The sequence below is a fragment of the Brassica napus genome, chromosome C7, assembly GCF_020379485.1.
Source record: "Brassica napus cultivar Da-Ae chromosome C7, Da-Ae, whole genome shotgun sequence".
NCBI lineage: Eukaryota > Viridiplantae > Streptophyta > Magnoliopsida > Brassicales > Brassicaceae > Brassica > Brassica napus.
The window spans coordinates 27,532,333-27,554,549 of record NC_063450.1 but is presented as its reverse complement, the minus strand read 5'-3'; the positions used below and the strand labels follow the sequence as shown (position 1 = coordinate 27,554,549).

At 35.1% G+C, this 22,217-nt stretch overlaps 2 protein-coding genes across 2 annotated transcripts; both read left to right on the top strand.

The window, feature by feature from the left end:
* The first annotated feature begins 2,774 nt into the window (after nucleotides 1-2,774).
* Nucleotides 2,775-6,592, top strand: LOC106407811 (catalase-3-like). The gene is made up of 8 exons (XM_013848673.3): nucleotides 2,775-3,025; nucleotides 4,004-4,100; nucleotides 4,197-4,474; nucleotides 4,889-5,665; nucleotides 5,753-5,842; nucleotides 5,932-5,999; nucleotides 6,096-6,189; nucleotides 6,288-6,592. The coding sequence occupies exons 1-8, from the start codon at nucleotides 3,011-3,013 to the stop codon at nucleotides 6,345-6,347; spliced, it is 1,479 nt and encodes a 492-aa protein (XP_013704127.1). The 5' UTR covers nucleotides 2,775-3,010; the 3' UTR covers nucleotides 6,348-6,592.
* A 135-nt stretch (nucleotides 6,593-6,727) lies between these two features.
* On the top strand, nucleotides 6,728-9,610 carry LOC106407814 (catalase-1). Its single transcript, XM_013848675.3, has 7 exons — nucleotides 6,728-6,980; nucleotides 7,479-7,575; nucleotides 7,690-7,967; nucleotides 8,062-8,838; nucleotides 8,919-9,008; nucleotides 9,095-9,162; nucleotides 9,251-9,610. The coding sequence occupies exons 1-7, from the start codon at nucleotides 6,966-6,968 to the stop codon at nucleotides 9,402-9,404; spliced, it is 1,479 nt and encodes a 492-aa protein (XP_013704129.2). The 5' UTR covers nucleotides 6,728-6,965; the 3' UTR covers nucleotides 9,405-9,610.
* Nucleotides 9,611-22,217: the final 12,607 nt, after the last annotated feature.

The window sequence follows — 22,217 nt, the reverse complement described above, 5'->3', positions numbered from 1 at the left end:
CACCAAGACTTTCTTCGGTAAGATGATTACTACAAGTTTATCTGATAAGAAAGGAATACGATAATTTTGTAGATAACTACAAATGTTCTTCGTAAAAAAAAACTGCAAATGTTCCTTTTTTAAATTCTATTTTTATGTCAAATGTTCATGGTTTTTAGGCTTATGATTAAATTAATATTTCATAAAAGTATATATTCTATGATTTGAACTTTAGCGCAACAATTTTACTAAATTTATATATAATATGTGATTTGTAAAACAATATCTAATTAAATACAATAAAATATTACAATCTAATGAAACCATATGTTTTTTACCCAATGATGAAAATCCTCGATTATGGGGACTGATTAAGCGTACTGCACTTAACACGTACAGCATATTACTTGTCTTAAACAGATTAAAAATGTCTTAGAGCTGAACTTTTAATAAATAAAACTGCCGCTGCGACAGATCAATTTAGTAAAGTAAAATTAGAGGCCAGATGAAAAAAATCTTCCAGTCACAACCTGACAAACTACATTTTTAAACCGGAACATACGATCAGTATAGGAATACATTCTTGTTTCAGAAAAAAGGCAATCACGTGAATTTAGTTTGTCAGACGGGACATAGATCGATGTGATTGTCTTCTAATGATTGTAACTTTATGAGAGAATATATATTGTGGCGGAGTAATTTCACCTAGTTGTAATAGCATCAAACGAAGTAACAAGAGCAACTTGTTCACTCTGTTACACCAAAAAAAAAAAAAAACTTGTTCACTCTAAAGGGACCCAAGCGCAAGCTCCTGAATCAAAACATGGATCGAATCATCATCAAAGTAACGTGTAGATAATCGCCACATGCTCCCAAACATAGACTGCCCACCATACCCACTCAATAATGTCACTATTTTAGCTTATTTTTGTTTTTTCAATAAACACTAAGTTTTGAAAAATTTCAACTTAGATTCGTGATCATCAATATTAACAATGCATGATATAGATTTATAAAAATACTAATAATTTATTACAGTATAAAACGCCGTATCAAAATGGGTGAGGCTAAATTAAAATCGTATTACCCGGTAAAGCTCATTAATTCCACCTGAATTTCTTATTTACTTTTCGGAGGACAACATCGCAAACTTTGGAAAAACAAACCGTAGGTTTGGTCGACCGATCGAAACATATATAATATTGGAAAAGGAAAATTATTACGTACCCCAGTCTACATTATCCAACATGTGTCTGACACGAACTTACTCTTCTAAGTTCTAATGCGATAAGACCAAACATATGTGATGAAATGTATCATGTGACTTTACTTTATATATAAAAACTGCTCAGGGTAATTAAGATCCAAAATGTCTGGAAATCAAACGGAATTCCAACCTTATCATGTAATAGAATGCAATTTCAAGATAACTAAATTATATATTCATTTAAAATGAATTAAACTAAAAATCCAAACTTGTATTAAGACAAAGTTTTTTATATGTTACATAGATATTTTAATTTCCTACTATATATATATATATATATATATATATATATATATGTATATATCAGTTTGAACAGTGAATACTCTTTTTTTTTAAGAAAGGGTTTACAATTTATATCTACAAGAGCTGACTTTTCACATGAATCTCACTCATATATCGCAGTGAACCATTCTAACCAATATTATATGCAGAATTAATATGATCAATTCTATCTATAATAAATATCTGATAATTTTGCATCTACAAATTGTAATTTGAAAATTTGCGTATTGTTTTAATACTAAAATTCTATATCTGATGTAAAACCATAGACCTTTTATTTTATCACGTATAAGCTAAATTTTATCCTTTTAACCTATATATAAACTAAGCTATGATAGAATTATATATTACACCACTATGAAGAATTATCATTGAATTTTCTTTTTGAAAACAAGGATTTGCTAACTATTGTTGATTTATATTAAGAGAATGGGTTGTGTATCAGGTAATATATAAAAATAATTTTATATATAAGATAACATTTTTTATCAAAGTTTTTTGTTTTTGAGATTAGGTTATCTGTTTTTGTCACAATAATTGTTTCCGAAAGATATTAATATTATTTTTCCTCTCTAGCAATACTGTCTTGTCAGGATCATGAATTGTTTATTCATTACCGATTTTTTTCTCACGGGTTGGAGCCAAAAACAGGAAAGAAATATCTAAGGTGGTGGTGAGTGGGGGCATTGAAGACAAAAAAAAAGGGTGGGGGCATTATTGTTATCGCAAAGGAAAAGTCACAATGGTCCATTTTTACTAGTGCTGGGTTCGCAGATCAACCCGCCCCGACCTGTCCCGTCCCGCCGCGGATCGAATCATTTTTTCTATTCAAAAACTCGACCCGCATAATCCGCAAACAAAAAATTTTATATCCGCACCCGCCTTGCCAAAACCCGCGGGTAATATTAATTATATTAAAAATAGTTCTTTTAATTAAAAATGATTATTTTCTAATTATATAATAATTATTTTAATTAAAAATAATTATTTTTTATTTATATAATATTTATTTTTAAAAAATACTATTAAAAATATATTTATAATTAAAATTATATAAATATTTATTGTTTTTATATATTTTACCAGAAATGTTTCTTTTTTCAAATTTTTTTTTTTTTTTAATTTGCGGGTACCCGCGATTCAAATTTGGCTGACCCGCACCTGCCCTGGTCAAAATAATCTCGACCCGTACCCGCACCCGCGATTTAAAATTTTCAAATGGTTCGATCTGCATCCGCCCTGCGGCGGGTCAAACGGGACGGGCCCGCAGACAATGATTAAAATTTCTAGCTCTAATTTTTACTGTATCGATAAATTGATCATGGAAAGACAAACGTACCCCTCCATTTGGGGGCCGCCATTACCTAACGTAGCACACGCGATTCACTATATATACATTACACATATATAAGATCTCATCACTCTCACTATACCAAAACCTCAAACGTTATATTTTGGGATCATCAAAGCTTCTTCATCACCATGGATCCTTACAAGGTATCTTCTTGTTCTTCTCCACTTTTTTTGTGTGTGTGTGTGTCTTAAGTCAATTATGTTTCACTATGATCCCATGTTTCATTATGATCATTTTTCCAACTCTTTTTAATGAAAAATGAAAGTTGCTCTTGAGTCTTAGTGTTAAATACATGCTTTTTCTTCCAAAATTAATTTATGTTCTATGATCGTTTGAGCTATAAGGTGGTTATGTTGATTTTTGGGTTGGCTATCTAAGATGGCATACTTTTAAAACGACTCGTTTGATCTATAAACCAGTGCATGCGTTAAAAACGTCACATGTGGTTTGTTTGTTTTTTCCCTGATACGAGAGACCTTATTTTGTTGTTTGTGTGTTTTTATTAAAAACATGCATGTGTTTTTGTAAATTTTGTTAAATAGATTTCTCAGATCTACGCACCTGATTAATCAAATCTACCCAATAAATTAATCATAATATAAATAATCTGATCAGATAAGATATAAACATATGATTAATCAGAGTGTCGTCAATAAAACAAATTTAAGTGAAGTATTTATTCGTATGAAACAATGCACATATCACTTATAAATTATTTTTTAACATACCATGGTAGCATGGTGTATGTATATGAGGATAATCGTTGGAATTTCTTAAAAAAAACGTATGGATTTATTATTCGAACTGTTAAAAGTGGTAGATCCATCAAACAAGACTAATGAATATACGAGAAAGTAAAGCAATAATCGAATAATCCGACATGTTACCACCCAAAATGAAAAGCCTTCTTTGTCCACCGACGGCCCGGATCCGGCCCGGTAAAACCGGGTTTAGTTTTAAAATTTCGGATTGTGAGTGAATAAGAAAGACGCGGGTAAAATAGAAAGTGATATCTTCCTTCTTCCAACAACTGAAATTAGGGTAAAAAAAAATTGAATCGATACGATTGTTGCTTGATCTGGGGATATATCTGATAATCGATTGAATTACGGTTCTTGCAGTACCGTCCGTCGAGCGCGTACAACGCTCCGTTCTACACCACAAACGGCGGTGCTCCGGTCTCCAACAACATCTCCTCCCTCACCATCGGAGAAAGAGGTATATTCGTTAGGAGAGAAATAGTTCAAATCTCGGATCTTGTGTATTGGAGTGTGATTGGTTTTCTAAAATTTTGTTACTTTTTGTTCTGGGCAGGTCCGGTTCTTCTTGAGGACTACCATCTGATCGAGAAGGTTGCTAACTTCACCAGGGAGAGGATTCCTGAGAGAGTGGTTCATGCCAGAGGAATCAGTGCTAAGGGCTTCTTTGAGGTCACCCATGACATTTCAAACCTCACTTGTGCCGATTTCCTCAGAGCCCCTGGTGTTCAGACTCCCGTCATCGTCCGTTTCTCCACCGTCGTTCACGAGCGTGCCAGCCCTGAAACCATGAGAGACATCCGTGGCTTCGCCGTCAAGTTTTACACCAGAGAGGTATAAACAATTAATGTTCAAGAAATCACTAGGCCACAAGGATTAATGTCTACGCGGATGCTTAGAACATGATTATTGGGGGTTCTTATGCTAGGCTTCTTAGCTTTTTTTAGTTAAAAGTTAAGAGACTGGTTCTTATATTCCACTAAGAACTCCACCTTAAGATCCCGCTCTTAGACCCATTAAAAATAATCGTTTTAAAAAAAAATCATTTTGCTAATAGTTGATTAGTCTATGGATTCTTAGAATGTGTATATATAATAAAAGATTATATAATAACTAATTTGCTGATGGACCGATTTTAAATTTGGTTATATGAACAAAAAAATATATTACTAATTTCCATTTTTGAGATGTCCTCTATCTTCTTTAGAATCAAAGTACTCATGTTTGTGTATTGCTAATGCACTTCAGGGAAACTTCGATCTTGTTGGAAACAACACTCCGGTGTTCTTCATCCGCGACGGGATTCAGTTCCCGGACGTCGTCCACGCCCTGAAGCCGAACCCGAAAACAAACATCCAGGAGTACTGGAGGATACTGGACTACATGTCCCACTTACCAGAGAGTCTCCTCACATGGTGCTGGATGTTTGATGACGTCGGTATCCCACAAGACTACAGGCACATGGAAGGTTTCGGTGTCCACACCTACACTCTTGTCTCCAAATCCGGAAAGGTTCTCTTCGTGAAGTTCCACTGGAAACCAACTTGTGGGATCAAGAATCTCACCGATGAAGAGGCTAAGGTAGTTGGAGGAGCCAACCACAGCCACGCGACTAAGGATCTCCACGATGCTATTGCGTCTGGTAACTACCCTGAGTGGAAGCTTTTTATTCAGACCATGGATCCTGCGGATGAGGATAAGTTTGACTTCGACCCGCTCGATGTGACCAAGATCTGGCCTGAGGATATCTTGCCTCTGCAGCCTGTTGGTCGGTTGGTTCTGAACAGGACTATTGATAACTTCTTTAATGAGACTGAGCAGCTCGCTTTCAACCCTGGTCTTGTGGTTCCTGGGATTTACTACTCGGATGATAAGCTGCTCCAGTGTAGGATCTTTGCGTATGGTGACACTCAGAGACATCGTCTTGGACCCAACTATCTGCAGCTGCCGGTTAATGCTCCCAAATGTGCTCACCACAACAATCACCATGAAGGGTTTATGAACTTCATGCACAGAGATGAGGAGGTAAGTCTAAATAGTACCATTTGAGCTATGCTTGCTTGTTTTTCTTAATTTGGTATCAAAATCTTAATGTGGTGTTTGCTTTTACAGATCAATTACTATCCCTCAAAGTTTGATCCTGTCCGCTGCGCAGAGAAAGCTCCTATCCCTAACAAATCATACACTGGAATCAGAACAAAGGTATATGATTTGAAGGCATCAAAACCTTATATTTCACTTCATTTGAATTTTGTGTACTAAAACAATTCTTCATTGTCAATGTGTTGCAGTGCATCATCAAGAAGGAGAACAACTTCAAGCAGCCAGGAGACAGATACAGATCATGGGCACCAGACAGGTAAAAGAAGAAGTCTCATTCTCTCTCTTTGCATAAGTAACTCTCTCACTGAAACTCACTAGAATCCTAATGCTTACTTTTATGGGTGGGTGACAGGCAAGACAGGTTTGTGAAGAGATGGGTTGAGATACTGTCAGAGCCACGTCTGACTCATGAGATCCGCGGCATCTGGATCTCTTACTGGTCTCAGGTCAGAACAAAAAAAGAAACAAACTCAGTGCTTCCTACTTTGCATTTTCTCCCATTTTTGTGAAAGCTGACATTCTTAATAAAATCTGTATGTCTCAGGCTGACCGATCACTGGGACAGAAACTTGCAAGCCGTCTGAACGTAAGGCCAAGCATCTAGAGAGACCAATCTCTTGTCCTTGGAAAGGTACAAATCATATGATACTCTCAACGATCCATCATCACTTAAAATTCCTCAAGAAGATTATGCTGTTGTTGTTGTTTCTGTTTCGTGTCTGTATAATAAAAAATGATGTTTGTAATCCTTTTAAAACCAAATGTTTCCTTGGTATCTTATTACTTGTCAAACTCTGTGTTTGTCATAATAATAAAATAAAATCAATGAAAATAAATGCAGTATTATAATTCGACTAGTACTATTTATTTTACTAAGGGATAAGCTTGAATTTGAAAACAAGATTTGTCTAGTTATAGTATAGAATCCAAGTAAGGGTAAGAGGATATTATCCGCACACGTAAGCAGGTAATTAGGTGGCGGACTGATTCGAGAAAGTAATCATTTGGATAATCTCCCCAAAAAAAAAAAAAACATACGACTATTTTAGTTGGTAACGTAATCTCAATTTTAACGCGGTGGGATAAAAATAAGATATTTATCTTGGGGGTCACTATAAAACAGTGAGACACACGCCGATTACGTAGAAAGATACAAAACCAGTCTCACCTAAAAAGAAACCGTGAAGGAGGCAAAATCCGAATCGAAATCGTCTTTGCATCCATGGATCCATACAGGGTAACACCACCGATCGATTTCTCTTAGATTTTGTTTCGGTTGATTCTGGATCTGAGTCCGTTTCGTATCAATTTCGTGTGATTAAATGATCTAATAGTTTGATTGTTCGATTTTTGTATAATTCGCATAGATCGGGGGTTTGATTGTTGGTGAGGGTTCTAGAAGTTGCTAGAAACTTGCTTTTGTTTAAGATTAAAAAGATCAAATATATTTAGGACTGGATTATGTGAATGGTTATGTTTATTGATTGTTTATTTAGCCACATGCACGTTTTCGAGGAATAACTAGTCCAAACGTTGACGTAATCTATCGATGTCGTTGTATATAATCATTGTTTAAGGTTTCTAACTCAGATTTTTTGAGTTGTTTTGTTCGTTATTTAATCGATTTACTGGATTTTGAGCTCAAGTAGTAGCTACCTAATGTTCATGTTGCTTCTGGACCCTCTTGATTTGTTTATTATTCTGTCATGTTATCATCAATCGTTTGGGGGTGCAGGTTCGTCCTTCAAGCGCTCATGATTCGCCCTTCTTCACGACAAACTCGGGTGCTCCTGTCTGGAACAACAACTCCTCTTTGACTGCTGGAACCAGAGGTGCGTCTTTCTTATCTCTTGCAGTAAACATTTAAATGAGAATGTCTCCATTCATTTTTTGGACTTTTGTGAATCAGCTTTCTTGTGAAAGCTATAATTTTTGTAACTTGCCAGGCCCTATTCTTCTGGAAGACTATCATCTGCTTGAGAAATTAGCCAACTTTGACAGGGAGCGGATTCCTGAAAGAGTTGTTCATGCCAGAGGTGCTAGTGCTAAAGGTTTCTTTGAAGTCACCCATGACATTACCCACCTTACCTGTGCTGATTTTCTCCGAGGACCTGGCGTCCAGACTCCTGTCATTGTTCGTTTCTCTACTGTGATCCACGAGCGCGGCAGCCCCGAGACTCTCAGAGATCCTCGTGGTTTTGCTGTCAAGTTCTACACCAGAGAGGTTTAGCTTTTCCCCACTCTCTCTCTCTCTCTCTCTCTCTTTCATGCCATCATCAACATCCTTGTCTTTTAATGAGTCTGTTTTGCAAACTCAGGGGAACTTTGATCTTGTTGGCAACAACTTCCCTGTCTTCTTCGTCCGCGACGGGATGAAGTTCCCTGACATGGTCCACGCCTTGAAACCGAACCCCAAATCCCACATTCAGGAGAACTGGAGGATACTGGACTTCTTCTCACACCACCCTGAGAGTCTTCACATGTTTTCGTTCCTCTTTGACGATCTCGGTATCCCACAGGACTACAGGCACATGGATGGCTTTGGTGTCAACACCTACATGCTTATCAACAAAGCCGGAAAAGCTCACTACGTCAAGTTCCACTGGAAACCGTCTTGTGGGGTTAAATGCCTCCTTGATGAGGAAGCTATCAAGGTCGGAGGATCCAACCACAGCCATGCAACCAAGGATCTCTATGACTCAATCGCTTCTGGGAACTATCCAGAGTGGAATCTCTTCGTTCAAGTGATGGATCCTGCTCATGAAGACAAGTTTGACTTCGACCCTCTTGATGTCACCAAGATCTGGCCTGAAGATATCTTGCCTCTGCAGCCTGTTGGCCGCTTGGTGCTGAACAAAAACATCGACAACTTCTTTAACGAGAATGAGCAGATTGCTTTCTGCCCTGCTATTGTCGTTCCTGGCGTCCATTACTCAGATGATAAGCTGCTCCAGACCAGGATCTTCTCCTACGCTGATAGTCAGAGACACCGTCTTGGACCAAACTATCTGCAGCTGCCGGTTAATGCTCCAAAATGTGCTCACCACAACAATCACCATGAAGGTTTCATGAACTTCATGCACCGAGATGAGGAGGTAATCAGCTCATTCAAACGCTTATTCACAATCTTATTTTTTATAGTTTGATTATATGAACCGGTTGAGTTGCTTTCCAGGTTAATTACTTCCCTTCAAGGTTGAATCCGGTTCGCCATGCTGACAAATACCCAACAACTCCTGTTTTCTGCTCTGGAAATCGTGAGAAGGTCATATTCCGCTCCATGCCTTGACACAAATCCTTTTAACATTGTGAGATTAAAATGTTTTTTATACTATCTTCTGTATACGACAGTGCATGATTGAGAAGGAGAACAACTTTCAGCAGCCAGGGGAACGATACAGGTCCTGGGACGCAGACAGGTAGACACTACAAAACTCATTGCAAAATCCACAAAGCTTCACACATTTCATAAAATTCTAATTGTTTTTTTTTCTTTCCGGGTAAAAGGCAAGAGCGTTTCGTGAAGCGTTTTGTTGAAGCACTTGCGGAGCCTCGCGTGACGCACGAGATTCGCAGCATTTGGATATCTTACTGGACTCAGGCAGACAAATCGCTGGGACAGAAACTAGCTTCCCGTCTTAACGTGAGGCCTAAGTACTGAATGGTATCATCTCGAAAGACTAAGTGATCTTTTATTGTGGTTTGGTTTCTATGTAAGCTCTTTGGTAATAGTTCATTTAAATAAACCGTGACAATGAAATGTTTAAGGAAGGGTACTTCTAGTACATGTTGTAATCTTTCTATTCACAATGTCAACGAATATTTTCTAAGGCAAATAATAAAAAGCTATGTAAGCTTATAACGTGATATATATAATCCATAACTAGTTCTACTCGAAATGGTATTTATTTGTTATTATATTTTGCTCTGGATTAAATTTTAAGTGTGCTTATTATTTCCTCCAGATTTGCATCTATGACGTGAGCTGCTTATAGTTGTAATTTTATTGTGGTCTAATGTCAGACGCACGATCAATGATTAAAGAAAAGGTTTTTTGTCGTGAAACTTGGAGAATAAAATCTCTATATTCTTATTAATCTTTAAACATAATGAACCATTTATATATAGAGAATTACACCGTCATAGAATAATTGAAAGACTAGAAAAAAAAATAGTACAAATCATAAACCAATAAAGAAAAAGAAAAACCAAATGTGGCCAACTCTCTCTCTAGCCGTCTCTCTCTCTCTAACGGTATGAACCGGTTATGGACCGGACCGGTTATGAACATCCACAATATGATTTATAAAACTCTTCCTTGGATGTCATAACCATACAGAGTTCGTAATACGCTTTGGATATTGCCTCATTAAAATCTTACCAGGAAAACCCAATGGGACAAAATCATGGTGGAGAAAAAAGAGTACAACACGTATTATTCCCCCTGTTATGAACATCACTGAAGGTCTTTCAGTCTACGTATACCTATCTGATACATGAGCTTCCTGAACGTCGAGGTAGGAAGTGACTTGGTAAATAGATCAGCTGAGTTGTCACTGGAACGCATTTGGACCACTTGAACCTCGCCGGCTTTCTGAAGTTCATACGTGAAGAAGAACTTGGGTGGGATGTGCTTCGTCCTATCTCCTTTGATGTAACCGTCCTTGAGCTGAACAATGCATGCTGCATTGTCTTCATACATCACGGTTGGTGCATCCTTACCTTCGGACATCCCACAATCAACTCGAACATGTTGGGTCATGGACCTCAACCAAACACACTCGCGGCTGGCTTCATGAATAGCTAAGATCTCCGAATGGTTTGAAGATGTGGCCGTGATCGTCTGTTTCATGGAACGCCATGATATGGCCGTTCCACCATGTGTGAACACATAGCATGTCTGTGATTGAGCATTGTGTGGATACGAAAGATAACCTGCATTAGCAAAACCAACTAAACCTTCTTTGTTTTGGTTAGTATAAAATAAACACAAGTCTTTCGTTCCTTGCAGGTAACGAAGTATATGTTTAATCTCATTCTAGTGCCTTTAGGTCGGACAAGAGCTAAACCTAGATAGTAGGTTCACTGCAAAGCATATGTCTGGCCGTGTGTGACTAGTCAGATGCATCAAAGCTCCAATGGCACTGAGATATGGCACTTCGGGACCAAGGACATCTTCATCGTCATTCTTAGGGCCGAACGGATCTGTGTCCAGTCCGAGAGACCTCACGACCATGGGGCTAGACAATGAGTGAGACTCGGCCATATTGAATCTTTTGAGTACTTTCTCTGTATATGTCATTTGATGCACAAGGATTCCATCTCTAATGTACACAAGCTGTAATCCCAAACAGAACTTTGTTTTTCCAAGATCTTTCATCTCAAATTCTTTCTTAAGATATTCAACTGTTTGGGAAATCTCTCCAGAGGTTCCTAGGATATTCAAATCATCAACATACACTGCTATGATCACAAATCCTTTATTGTCGAATTTCTTTATAAAAAAACATAGAGGTCATTCTTATAGCCCTCTTTCACTAGGTACTCACTTAGTCTATTGTACCACATTCGACCTGATTGTTTCAATTCATAAAGTGATTTGTTCAACTTTATACAATATTGTTCTCGAGAACTTGCTTTGTTTTTCAATTCAATACCCCTCTGGTACTTTCATATATATCTCATTATCCAGTGAACCATATAAGTATGCAGTTACTACATCCATTAACCGCAAGTCTAAGTTTTCTCTTATAGCCAGACTTATCAGGAATCTAAAAGTAGTAGCATCCACCACAGGGGAGTATGTCTCCTCATAGTCTATTTCTGGTCTCTGTGAGAATCCTTGTGCAACAAGCCATGCTTTATATCTCACTACTTCACCATGTTCGTTTCTTTTCCTCACAAAGACCAATTTGTATCCAACTGGTTTGACATCATAGGGTGTCCGGATTATAGGACCGAAGACACCTCTTTTCTTTAAAGAATTTAACTCCACGTTTATAGCTTCTTTCCATTTGATCCAATCTGATCGTTGAGTGCACTCATAAATAGACGTGGGTTCATGATCCTCGTTTAAATCCATAAGTTCAAGTGCTACCTTATATGCAAATATATCAACAATGTCGACATTCTTTCTGTTCTATTGTATCCCAGACAAGACATAATTTATTGAGATCTCATTATTATCAGGACCATCAGTACCATGAAGCTTAGCGTCCCAAGCATCAGTATTAGGCACATTAGGTTCCTCGGCCCTGTCTAAGGCCTTAGGTTCGGTCACGGCCATCTCTAGGGTTTCAGGATCGGCCGCGGCAATGTCTAGGGTTTCGGCCTCGGATGCACATTTCTTTGTTTTCCGAGGGTTCTTATCTTTGGAACCTATTGGTCTACCACGTTTCAAACGTTGTCTAGACTCTGTAGAACTTGATTGTGTCCCTCTTGAACATCAATACGAGTTGGTGCATTAGCAGCTGGTATATATGACTTTGTTACTCTTTTCGGGTCAGCAAAGGAATCTGGCAATTGATTAGTTAGCTTTTGTAAATGTATTTTCTTTTGGACTTCTAAATCACATTCCTGAGTCCGAGGATCTTGCCAAGATAAGGATTTTTGATTCCATGTAATTTCTTTTACCAGCTTATTTTTATCTCCCCCTAATGTTGGATGTTCGGATTCATCAAAATGACAATCCGCGTATCTGGCCTTAAACAAATCACCCGTAGTTGGCTCATATACTTAATAATCGTGGGAGAATCATATCCAACATATATCCCCATCCTCATTTGAGGTCTCATCTTTGTTCTCTGTGGTGGAGCAATTGGAACATAAACGACACAGCCAAATGTTTTAAGATGGGATATGTCTGGCTCATGACCCGTAAGAAATTGTGATGGAGAATATCTATGTTCACTAGATGGCCTGATGCGTATGAGTTCAGCCGCATGCAGGACCGCATGTCCCCAAGCTGAGACCGAGAGTTTTGATCTCATAAGCAATGGTCTAGCTATTAGCTGTATTTGTTTAATGAATGATTCGGCCAAGCCGTTTTGTGTATGCACATGTGCCACAGAGTGTTCCACACTTACCCCCATGGACATACAGTAATCATTAAACTTGGGACGTGAACTCACCAACATTATCAAGACGTATATTCTTTAAAGGAAAATCTGGAAAATGAGCTTGTAATCGAATTATTTGAGCAAGCAACCTCGCGAACGCCAAGTTGCGGGTCGACAGAATACATACATGCGACCATCTCGTGGACGCATCAATGAGAACCATGAAATATCTAAACGTCCCACAAGGTGGGTGTATTGGTCCACAGATGTCTCCTTGTATTCTTTCCATAATGGTTATCGTTTCCTTAGTCACTTTAACTGGTGATGGCCTAACAATGAGTTTCCCTTATGAACATGCTATACACGTTAGGTGCTTAGGAATAACTCAGTTTTCTTTCAATGTATGGCCATTAGTGTTCAGTATCAATTTTCCCATCATGTTCGAACCGGGATGGCCAAGCCGGTCGTGCCAAAGAGTGAAATTTTCGATGGCCTCTTTGTTAAAAGTGGCATTGGCCTCAATCATACTGACTTTGGTATGGTAAAGGCTAGTAGAGAGTGCAGGTATAGTCTCTAAGACTTTCTTATGGCCTTGGGCGATTTCAAAGATCTGAAGAAACTCTTTGTTTCCTTCCCCCTTAGTCTCAATATGAAAGCCATTCATTCGAATGTCTTTAAAGCTCAATAGGCTTCTCTTAGAGCTGGGTGAATACAATGCATCAGATATCTCTAGATGCGTACCCTTAGGCAACATGATGTTAGCCTGGCCGTAGCTCTCTATGAGACTGGCTATACCCGCAATAGTGTTTATATTGGCGTTTTTAAGAGTTAGGTTTATGAAATATCTTTTGTCTCTTAAGATCGTGTGGCTTGACCCACTGTCCACAACGAATACATCCATATCATCTTTCATTCTTCAAAACGAGATAGAATGATACTTTAGAGACTTTTATATCAATAATATTCTTTCATTAAGTTATAAATAAGAAAACAAGTTCAAAGAAATAATAAGACATAGAAAACACAAAGCAAAGAACAAAAGAACTTAGATGGCCGAAATCAACTTTGATCTTTTAAACAATATGAAGTTTCATAATCCATAAGATCATCTCGTTCATGATTGAAATCAACTTCACCATCTTGATAGGTCATATGGACTTCAGGATTCTTCCCTTTCAAACTCTCTTGACAGAGGTCAACAAGATGTTTGAGAGTCCTACGTGTCTTAGCCCAATGATTGCCCATACCACATCTATGGCACCCAGATTTGGTCGAGTTTTGTGGCTTAAAAGAAGTACCACGGCCTCGGCCATGACCTCGACCAAACGAGTTTCCTTGGCCACGACCATAAGAGTTATAGTTGCCTCGGCCTCGACCAAAAGAATTTCCGCCACGATCACGTCCTTGCCATCTCCCACGGCCACGGCCGTGTTGGCCATTGTACTGGACGTGATTTGATTCTTTCTTAGGCTCTACAGCCGCATGTGCCTCAGGTAATGAGGTTGTCCATGAGGTCTCAATTCACTGTTTCTCATCAACAGCTCATTGTTTTGCTCAGCGAGCAATAGACAAATTAAAGATCAGATTAGCATAAGTCGTGAAGCCCTTCTCACGGTACTGTTGTTGTAACAACACATTGTTTGTGTGGAAGGTGGAAAAGGTTTTCTCAAGCATATCCTTATCTGTTATATTCTCACCACACAATTTCAATTTAGAAATTATCTTAAATAGGGCTGAGTTATAATCATCCACGAACTTATAGTCCTGGATTCTGAGATTCCTCCAATCATTCATAGCCTTTGGTAAGATCACTGTTCTCTGGTGATCATATCTTGCTTTCAACTTTGTCCAAAGGTCTAAAGGATTCTCAATGGTCAAATACTGATCTTTGAGACTCTCAGTTAGATGATGGCGAATGATCAAGATGGCTCTGCATCTATCTTTCTCACTAGCATTATTGTCCTCGGTGATACATTCACCGAGTCCCTTGGATTTCAGGATGATCTTAGCATCAAGTGCCCATTGCAAGTGATTATCTCCAGAGAGATTTGGGGCGGCAAAATCCAAGTTGTTGATTTTAGACATCTGAAAACATATGTTTTTTTTTATAATTTAGATTTTAAAAGTGTTCATGTGAATGCAATCAATATGTTCAAGCAATTAGGTTTCTAGGTATGATGCAAATAGGTCATTTGTATATGATGCATACATGTTCAATCTTAGCATTCGATTTCTATATGCAATCAGATCATTCGATTATGCATGCATGATGCAAACAAGCCGCACGGATACAAGATATGATCAATCTTAGTATTCGGTTTCTATATGCAATGAGAGTAAACGTGATCAATCAATCAAGTATGCATCAAGTTTTAATTACTATCAACCTAACGGATCATATTCAATCAATCAAATTCGATTTAGGGTTTTGAACAAGTTGAAAACGTGTGAAGATTTATCAATGCGGTTTCAATTTCAAAACGGATCAAGCAATTCAGTTTCAAATACAAGATTTTAATCAAGTAATTAATCTTGTATACGATTTTAATTTCAAGATACGAAGGTTTCAATCAAACAAGCAATACGATTCCAATTTGAAACATTCAATCAGTTTTTATCAATTTAATCAATTAATCAGATTCAAGTATGAATTTAGCAATCCTAGCAAAACGATTTCTATGTGATCATATTCAATCTCAATAACATTCAAGTAATCAAGCAATCTAATAATTTCGATTTCAAGTATTAGGGTTTCGATTTTAACTTTAGATCACTGGGGTTTAAGGTTTTATAGTTTTTGATCTTGTTCATTATAGTTTCGATTATGGGTTCAATGATTACTCATTAGGGTTTCGAGTTACCTTAACCTCAGATGTGTTGAATGGACCACCAATGAGATGAGGATCACGAGCTGAACGTTGATGTTGAGTCGCGGACGGATTGCTTGCTGATCGGGAACGCGAGCTGGACGTGATCGTGTCGCGAGCTGGACGTGATCGTGTCGCGAGCTGGAACGAGCTGAGTATCGGGTCGTGAACGTGCTGATTGCTGAGATCGTTTGATGCGAGCTGGAGCAAGCCGAGACCGTATGTCACGAGCTGAGATCGTTGCTGAACACGGGATCAAGGGTTTCACGATCTGGAAGAGATGGATCACAATCGGATTGTATGTTCTTGATCGGGATGGAGGTTCGTCGGCTAGGGTTTATCGTCGATAGGGTTTAGCTTTAGGGTTTCAGAGTAATCGTGCTGATAACGTGTTGTGAAACTTAGAGAATAGAATCTGTATATTCTTATTAATCTTAAACATAAGGAGCCCTTTATATATATGAAATTACACCGTCATAGAATAATGAAAAGACTAGAAAATGAAATACAAATATGGAAAAATTACAAATCATAAACCAATAAGGAAAAGGAAAACCAAAGGTGGCCGACTCTCTCTCTAGCCGTCTCTCTCTGTCTAACGGTATGGACCGGTTATGGACCGGACCGGTTACCGAAATCCAATTTATAACATTTTTTAAGTATTTGTCCATCTTGATATATTAGTGTAGTCATCACGTCGGAACTTTTAATTGGTCGTTATGATACAAGAACGAATATATAATTTTCATGTAACTAGAGTTAGGTATTTGATTATTCTACTGCTAGTGGAAATGAAAGATCAGACGATTTAAAGTATTTAACTCGTTCTGAACTTTAATTAGCTAATACATTCTGACCAATCTGATGTCTCAGCCAGTAATTTATTTTCTTAAAAAGAACCACAACTCGAATAAGAGATTAGGCACATGAAACCACATAAAACCTTAAAACTTAATCACCGATATGCTTATCATGTACATATGCGCGTTCAGAAATTCCTGGCCTGAAATGCTAATAGCCACAGACAGTGGCGGAGCCAGAAACTTTTTTTACCGGGGGCATAATTTTTTTTTCAAATAATATTTACTATTAAATAAATTATTTATATAAATAAATAAATATTTATTATTAAAAGTGATAAACAGCTGGTATTTTTAAATAAATATTTTTATTATTTATATGATTTAACATATAACTTAAATATTTTTAATAAAAAATGTATATGGTATTTGTAAAGAAAATAACCTAATCATGGCTCATGAGGAAATAATAAAAACTTAATTATCTCATCAAAATAGTAATGAAAAATATATAAAAGAGTTATTGAACAACGAAAGTTAACAAATCTCTTTAAATTAAATACAAAAATGCATTGAATATTTTGTCATGGATATCAGTGTACATGCAAAATAGGAAAGTACCAATTATTTATTACGAGTGATAAATACGAGATTAAAAAAAAAACTGAAATGGTGAGATGTGAGGCTTGAGCGAAGGTTTGGTAGGGACAAGAAGAAAATTTCAACGGGGGCAAGACAAGGTGATCTAGTGAAACTTTGGTTAATTACTTAACGATTTGGATAAATATTTTGTTTTATCTGGGGCAGCTGCCCCCCTCTCCACTAGCGTAGCTCCGCCACTGGCCACAGATCGAATATATCTCATGTCTTTCGTGTAACCAAACCGTCTACCATCACCAGAGCTAATCATGTTGTTTAATTAAGTGTACTGGACTTATGTCCGGATGCAGTTTTATGATTGGACTACTTTTTAACCGGTTGATCTGTATCGTCGTACATCTTTTATATTACTCTAAAATCTAAATAGTAAATTCTACTTGTGTATAAGAGTACAGTATTCAGTTTCACCCAAGAAAGATAAACATTATGTTAAGTTGTAGTGTACCAAATTTTAGATCGATGTTGCACATCTTTCTTTATATAATATAATCAAAGTTGAGCATCTTAAGAGATAGTTTAATTATCCAATGAAATGGTATTGTGAATTGTGTTTGCTAATGGTCCAGATTTTTATGTTTAATATTCAGAACTTTACAGTTTAACGGAAGAATCAAAATAAATTAATCTGTGTTTGGTTGTCATTAACAAGATATCGGACCCATGTTAAGAAAAAGTCAATTTCTTGATGACGAAATCAAGGAGACTTTACTCTGATGGCATGTGACAGAACTTATGCACTCTCTACAAAACGATAAATACATGTAAGATATTCAAGTTTTGAGGTGGATAATGCAATGAGTATAATCTGGTGGGGCTTGGTCTGAGGTCTACCAACCAATGTACTCAGCATAAATAATACTATATCATTCTCCGTACCCGGAAAATAAGTTTGGTTTTACACCTAACCAAGACGTGTAAAAGATTATCACAATTATTTGACGTTGGAGTTAACGATTCGGCCTACCTTATAATAATTCTCTCGCGCTACATATCTCCTTACGCTTAAATGGATTCTTTTGTACTATATTAATGTCCCAGATGTAATTTTCTTTTTTTATACGTTTCACGAATTACTACCCCATGAAAAGATATTCTATTTGCATGGATAATAATTTAAAATTTGTAATCACTATTTAGAATCTTCGTTTGTTATTCATATATGTTGGATTATTTGACTTTTTGTTTGAAACGCATTATTGGCTGTTTTATGCAAACAAAATTGTATACGATTTGGAACTCAAATCCCAGCAGCTCAAACGAAATAATCAAGGAATCATGTATTCATGTGGATGTGGTGACTGATCATAATTTGTTTTCTTCCATAAAGAAAAACGGAGAAGAATAGAGCATGATTATTGGGAAGTTCTTAAGGTGGAGTTCTTATCGGAATATAAGAAAATGTCTCTTAACTTTTAACTAAAAAAACTAAGAACTGATTCTTAAATAAGAGTTTTAAGAGCCGGTTCTTAACTTTTTTAGTTAAAAATTAAGAGACGAGTTCTTATATTCCGTTAAAAACTTCACTCTAAGAACCCTCCAATAATCATGTTATAGTCTTTGTCTTCAGTTTCTTCACAAGTAAGGAATATATTACGTATGAAAGGTGTGTTGCATTTTTGTTTCTTCAAAAGCAAAATATAAAAGAACTCTCGATGCCTATACGAGTGACCTAAGGCAATTAGGAAAGCACTTTAATGCTTGCGACTTATATATATATATATATATATATATCTTTTGTGTTTGCATACATGACATACATGACTATATTTATATCCAGTCAATTAGAGAACTAATTAAGTTGATCATATTAAAAACAAAAAGATGATATTTAGATCTTAACCACCTGTCATATCTATATGTTTTTCTAATTTGATAAGATGAAATGTTGGTCATGACTCGCTAGCTTTATCCTTGTCCTAGCTTGATAAAACAATACTTGTTCATTTTAATTTATAAATTTAGGTATCTAAAAGAAAACATGGAAATACTAAAAAAAAAATCTAGTAGAATGTAAATAAATAATTTAAAGCAGAGAACATACATGTCGCTATCATATATTTTTGGTAATCCATTAAATTAAATGGCTCCCAAAATCGAAGTATGTTCAAGTATATATATTTCATATTAGCTCCAAAACACTTGGTATTATTGGGAGAAAATTATTCGACTGAAACTAAAAGAAAGTAATTTATGTGGAGCTTACCTAGTTGGGAGTATGTGAGCGAAACCTCGAGTGGAAGAAAGCTCAAGTCATGCACCACTTCTTTTGCCTTTTTAGCTTACGCGCGCTATCATCTTTGTATTGTTTAATTTGTGACAGAAAGCATAAACAGTTACGTGTATATACGCATATCTGATTAGTGCTTTTTATATATAACTGGGGATATACGTATTTCTAATTAGATCCGTATATTGAATATTTGAGGCAGAAAAACAAAGAACGTACCGTAACACCATGACATTTTGTAATAGAAGGTGCTGAGTTTTGGTGAACGGTTTCAGTAGATTAGGCTCAACCAATCAACATCCCGCATTAGTGCGTTTCCATCAGAAGTCTGGTTCGAATTTCTCCTAAAAATTGACCATTAGTAATTTATTATATTTCAGCGGTGGCATTTATATATTCCCGAGGCGAAAACGGTATTGGTTACACAATACTCTTCCACTATAAACTTCTGTTTTACCGAATTACTTTATATTGCCCAATTGATATGAAATTGTCTTTTTAACCAAGTTGAGGAATGAACCTACTCCCACACTGGTTTCCTTTCATTTACTTTATGTACTAGGTTAAAATCTGCGCCTTGCGTGGGATCAACATTATATATATGAATTATTTTATGTATTAAATATTTTTACATATTATGAAATAATAAATATATATTAAATAATTAAAAGTCAGTAACTATTAAATATATAATTAAATTGGTGCAAACATATAAATTAATTTTATTAATCCAAAAAATATTTTTTTATATTTGATAGGATATGTTATTAAATTTAAATGATACTGGCATAGATAATATATTTTAGTATATTTTTAATATTAATGTCTATTAAATGATGATTTCTACTCATATAGTTTTTTTGATTATTTGTATCTTTTATAGAAAAAATTTAAATTACTGATAACAAAATTTTCATTGTGGGATTAATAGTTTTAGTAATTTATATTTTTTTTTTTAAAAATAAGTCGTTCAAAACTTTTATCAAAAAAATTGTTCAAAGTAAAATTTGAAACTAAAATATTGTATTTTATATGGTTTATAGTTTAATTTAAAATGATATATATATATTAATCTTAATAATTAATTAAATTAAACTTTTTTCTTATATAATTTTTGTAATCATTTATATTTTGTCTTAGCAAAAATTTTAAACCATGGATCATAAAATTTGAATATGAGACTTTTAACAGTTTTAGTAATTTATAGCCGTTTGTAAAAATTCAAAATATAACATATACATAAAAATCTAAATTTTTATTATATGGTTATTGTGGTTGTTTAATTTATTTAATAGTTTAAAATTAAACAAATATGATAGAAGATACACTATTTTTTATCAAATCTTTATTATTCAAAATCATTAATTCTCATATATACTTTAGCCACATTAGACAATTCCGTAAATTTTATTTAAGGAAATAATAAAGTACATTAATGATGAATTTATTGTTAGTTTAATAAAAAGCTTATTATATAATTAGATGTACCAACATATTTCTCTAATGATTCTAAGAATCATTCTAGTGATGACATGTGACTACAAAAAAAAGTTGTAATGCTTCTCAAATAATATATAGGAGATTATTTTGCCATATAAGCCTAAAACAGTATATATAACAGTTGCCTTTTAGATTGTCTATATAGTTACACAACAAGAGTTATAGCAACATGTAACAATATGACCCATTTCTATATACGAAACAGTTAACAATTGTTAACTTGTCTTCAATTAGCAATAAGGTTCGCTTTGCTCATCACAACGATACAAAATGTTTTTTTTTATGATGTACAAAATGTTGAAGAGTCATTCCCCAAATATATAAAATTATGAATAATTCAAATACGTTATATATTAAGATACTTATAGCCACTTTATATTAAGATACTTATAGCCATTGTATTTGATTGTTTGAAAAGAAATGTGGGATCTTATGCTACCACTAATTGAATTAAACATATCATAAAACATTGTATTCTATCTTTAGTCAGCGGATTTTAAAAATATTTATATTGAAGAAAAATAAAACGCTTTTATTATTTCATTTACTAGGATAAGACATGCGCTTTACGCATAGCAAATTTATATGAAAATTATTTAAAAAATATCGTATGAAAAAATAAAATGTATATTCTTGATCGATTAATATTTTTGGCTGTTAAATAATTTTTTTAATTTTTTTTGTTAATTAGATAATTTGTTTACCGATAAGTTGATCCCATTTTAAAAATATTATAGGTCAAAAAATAATTTATCACATAGGAACCTAACGTTTAAACCGAAGAATCTCAGACCTACTATTTGGTTACAATGAAAATATGAGAGCTCGGTTTTATTCACAATTTAGCAATTTAAAAATTAATTATGGTTATGAGAAGTTTACGTTCACGTGCTAATCCTAAATATCTTCAATATTTTTCTCATTTTTCTGTCGCTTTTGTTCATTTTAGTTATTGCTCGATATAAATAATGATTTTTTGAGTTTATTCTCATTTCGCTATTTTGTTTTGACCTGATATTTAGAAAATGTTTAAGATTTAAAATTATCAAAGAGATAAATACTTAGGTTAAGATATGTGTCTTGAGCAGAATAAATATTTTATATTTATTACTTATTTTATGTTTTTTGCATATTATGAAATAATAAAATAATAATTATATATTAAATAACTAAAAAATTAATTACTATTATGTAATAAATTGGCGTGCACATATAAATCAAACAATCGCTCTTGTTTATTCGCAATCATTTTAGGATAAATAAATCAATTTTATCTATCGTATATGATATATAATTAAATTTAAATGATATTAACATAGATATATAGTATACTTTTAATATATGGATATTTATTAAATGAGG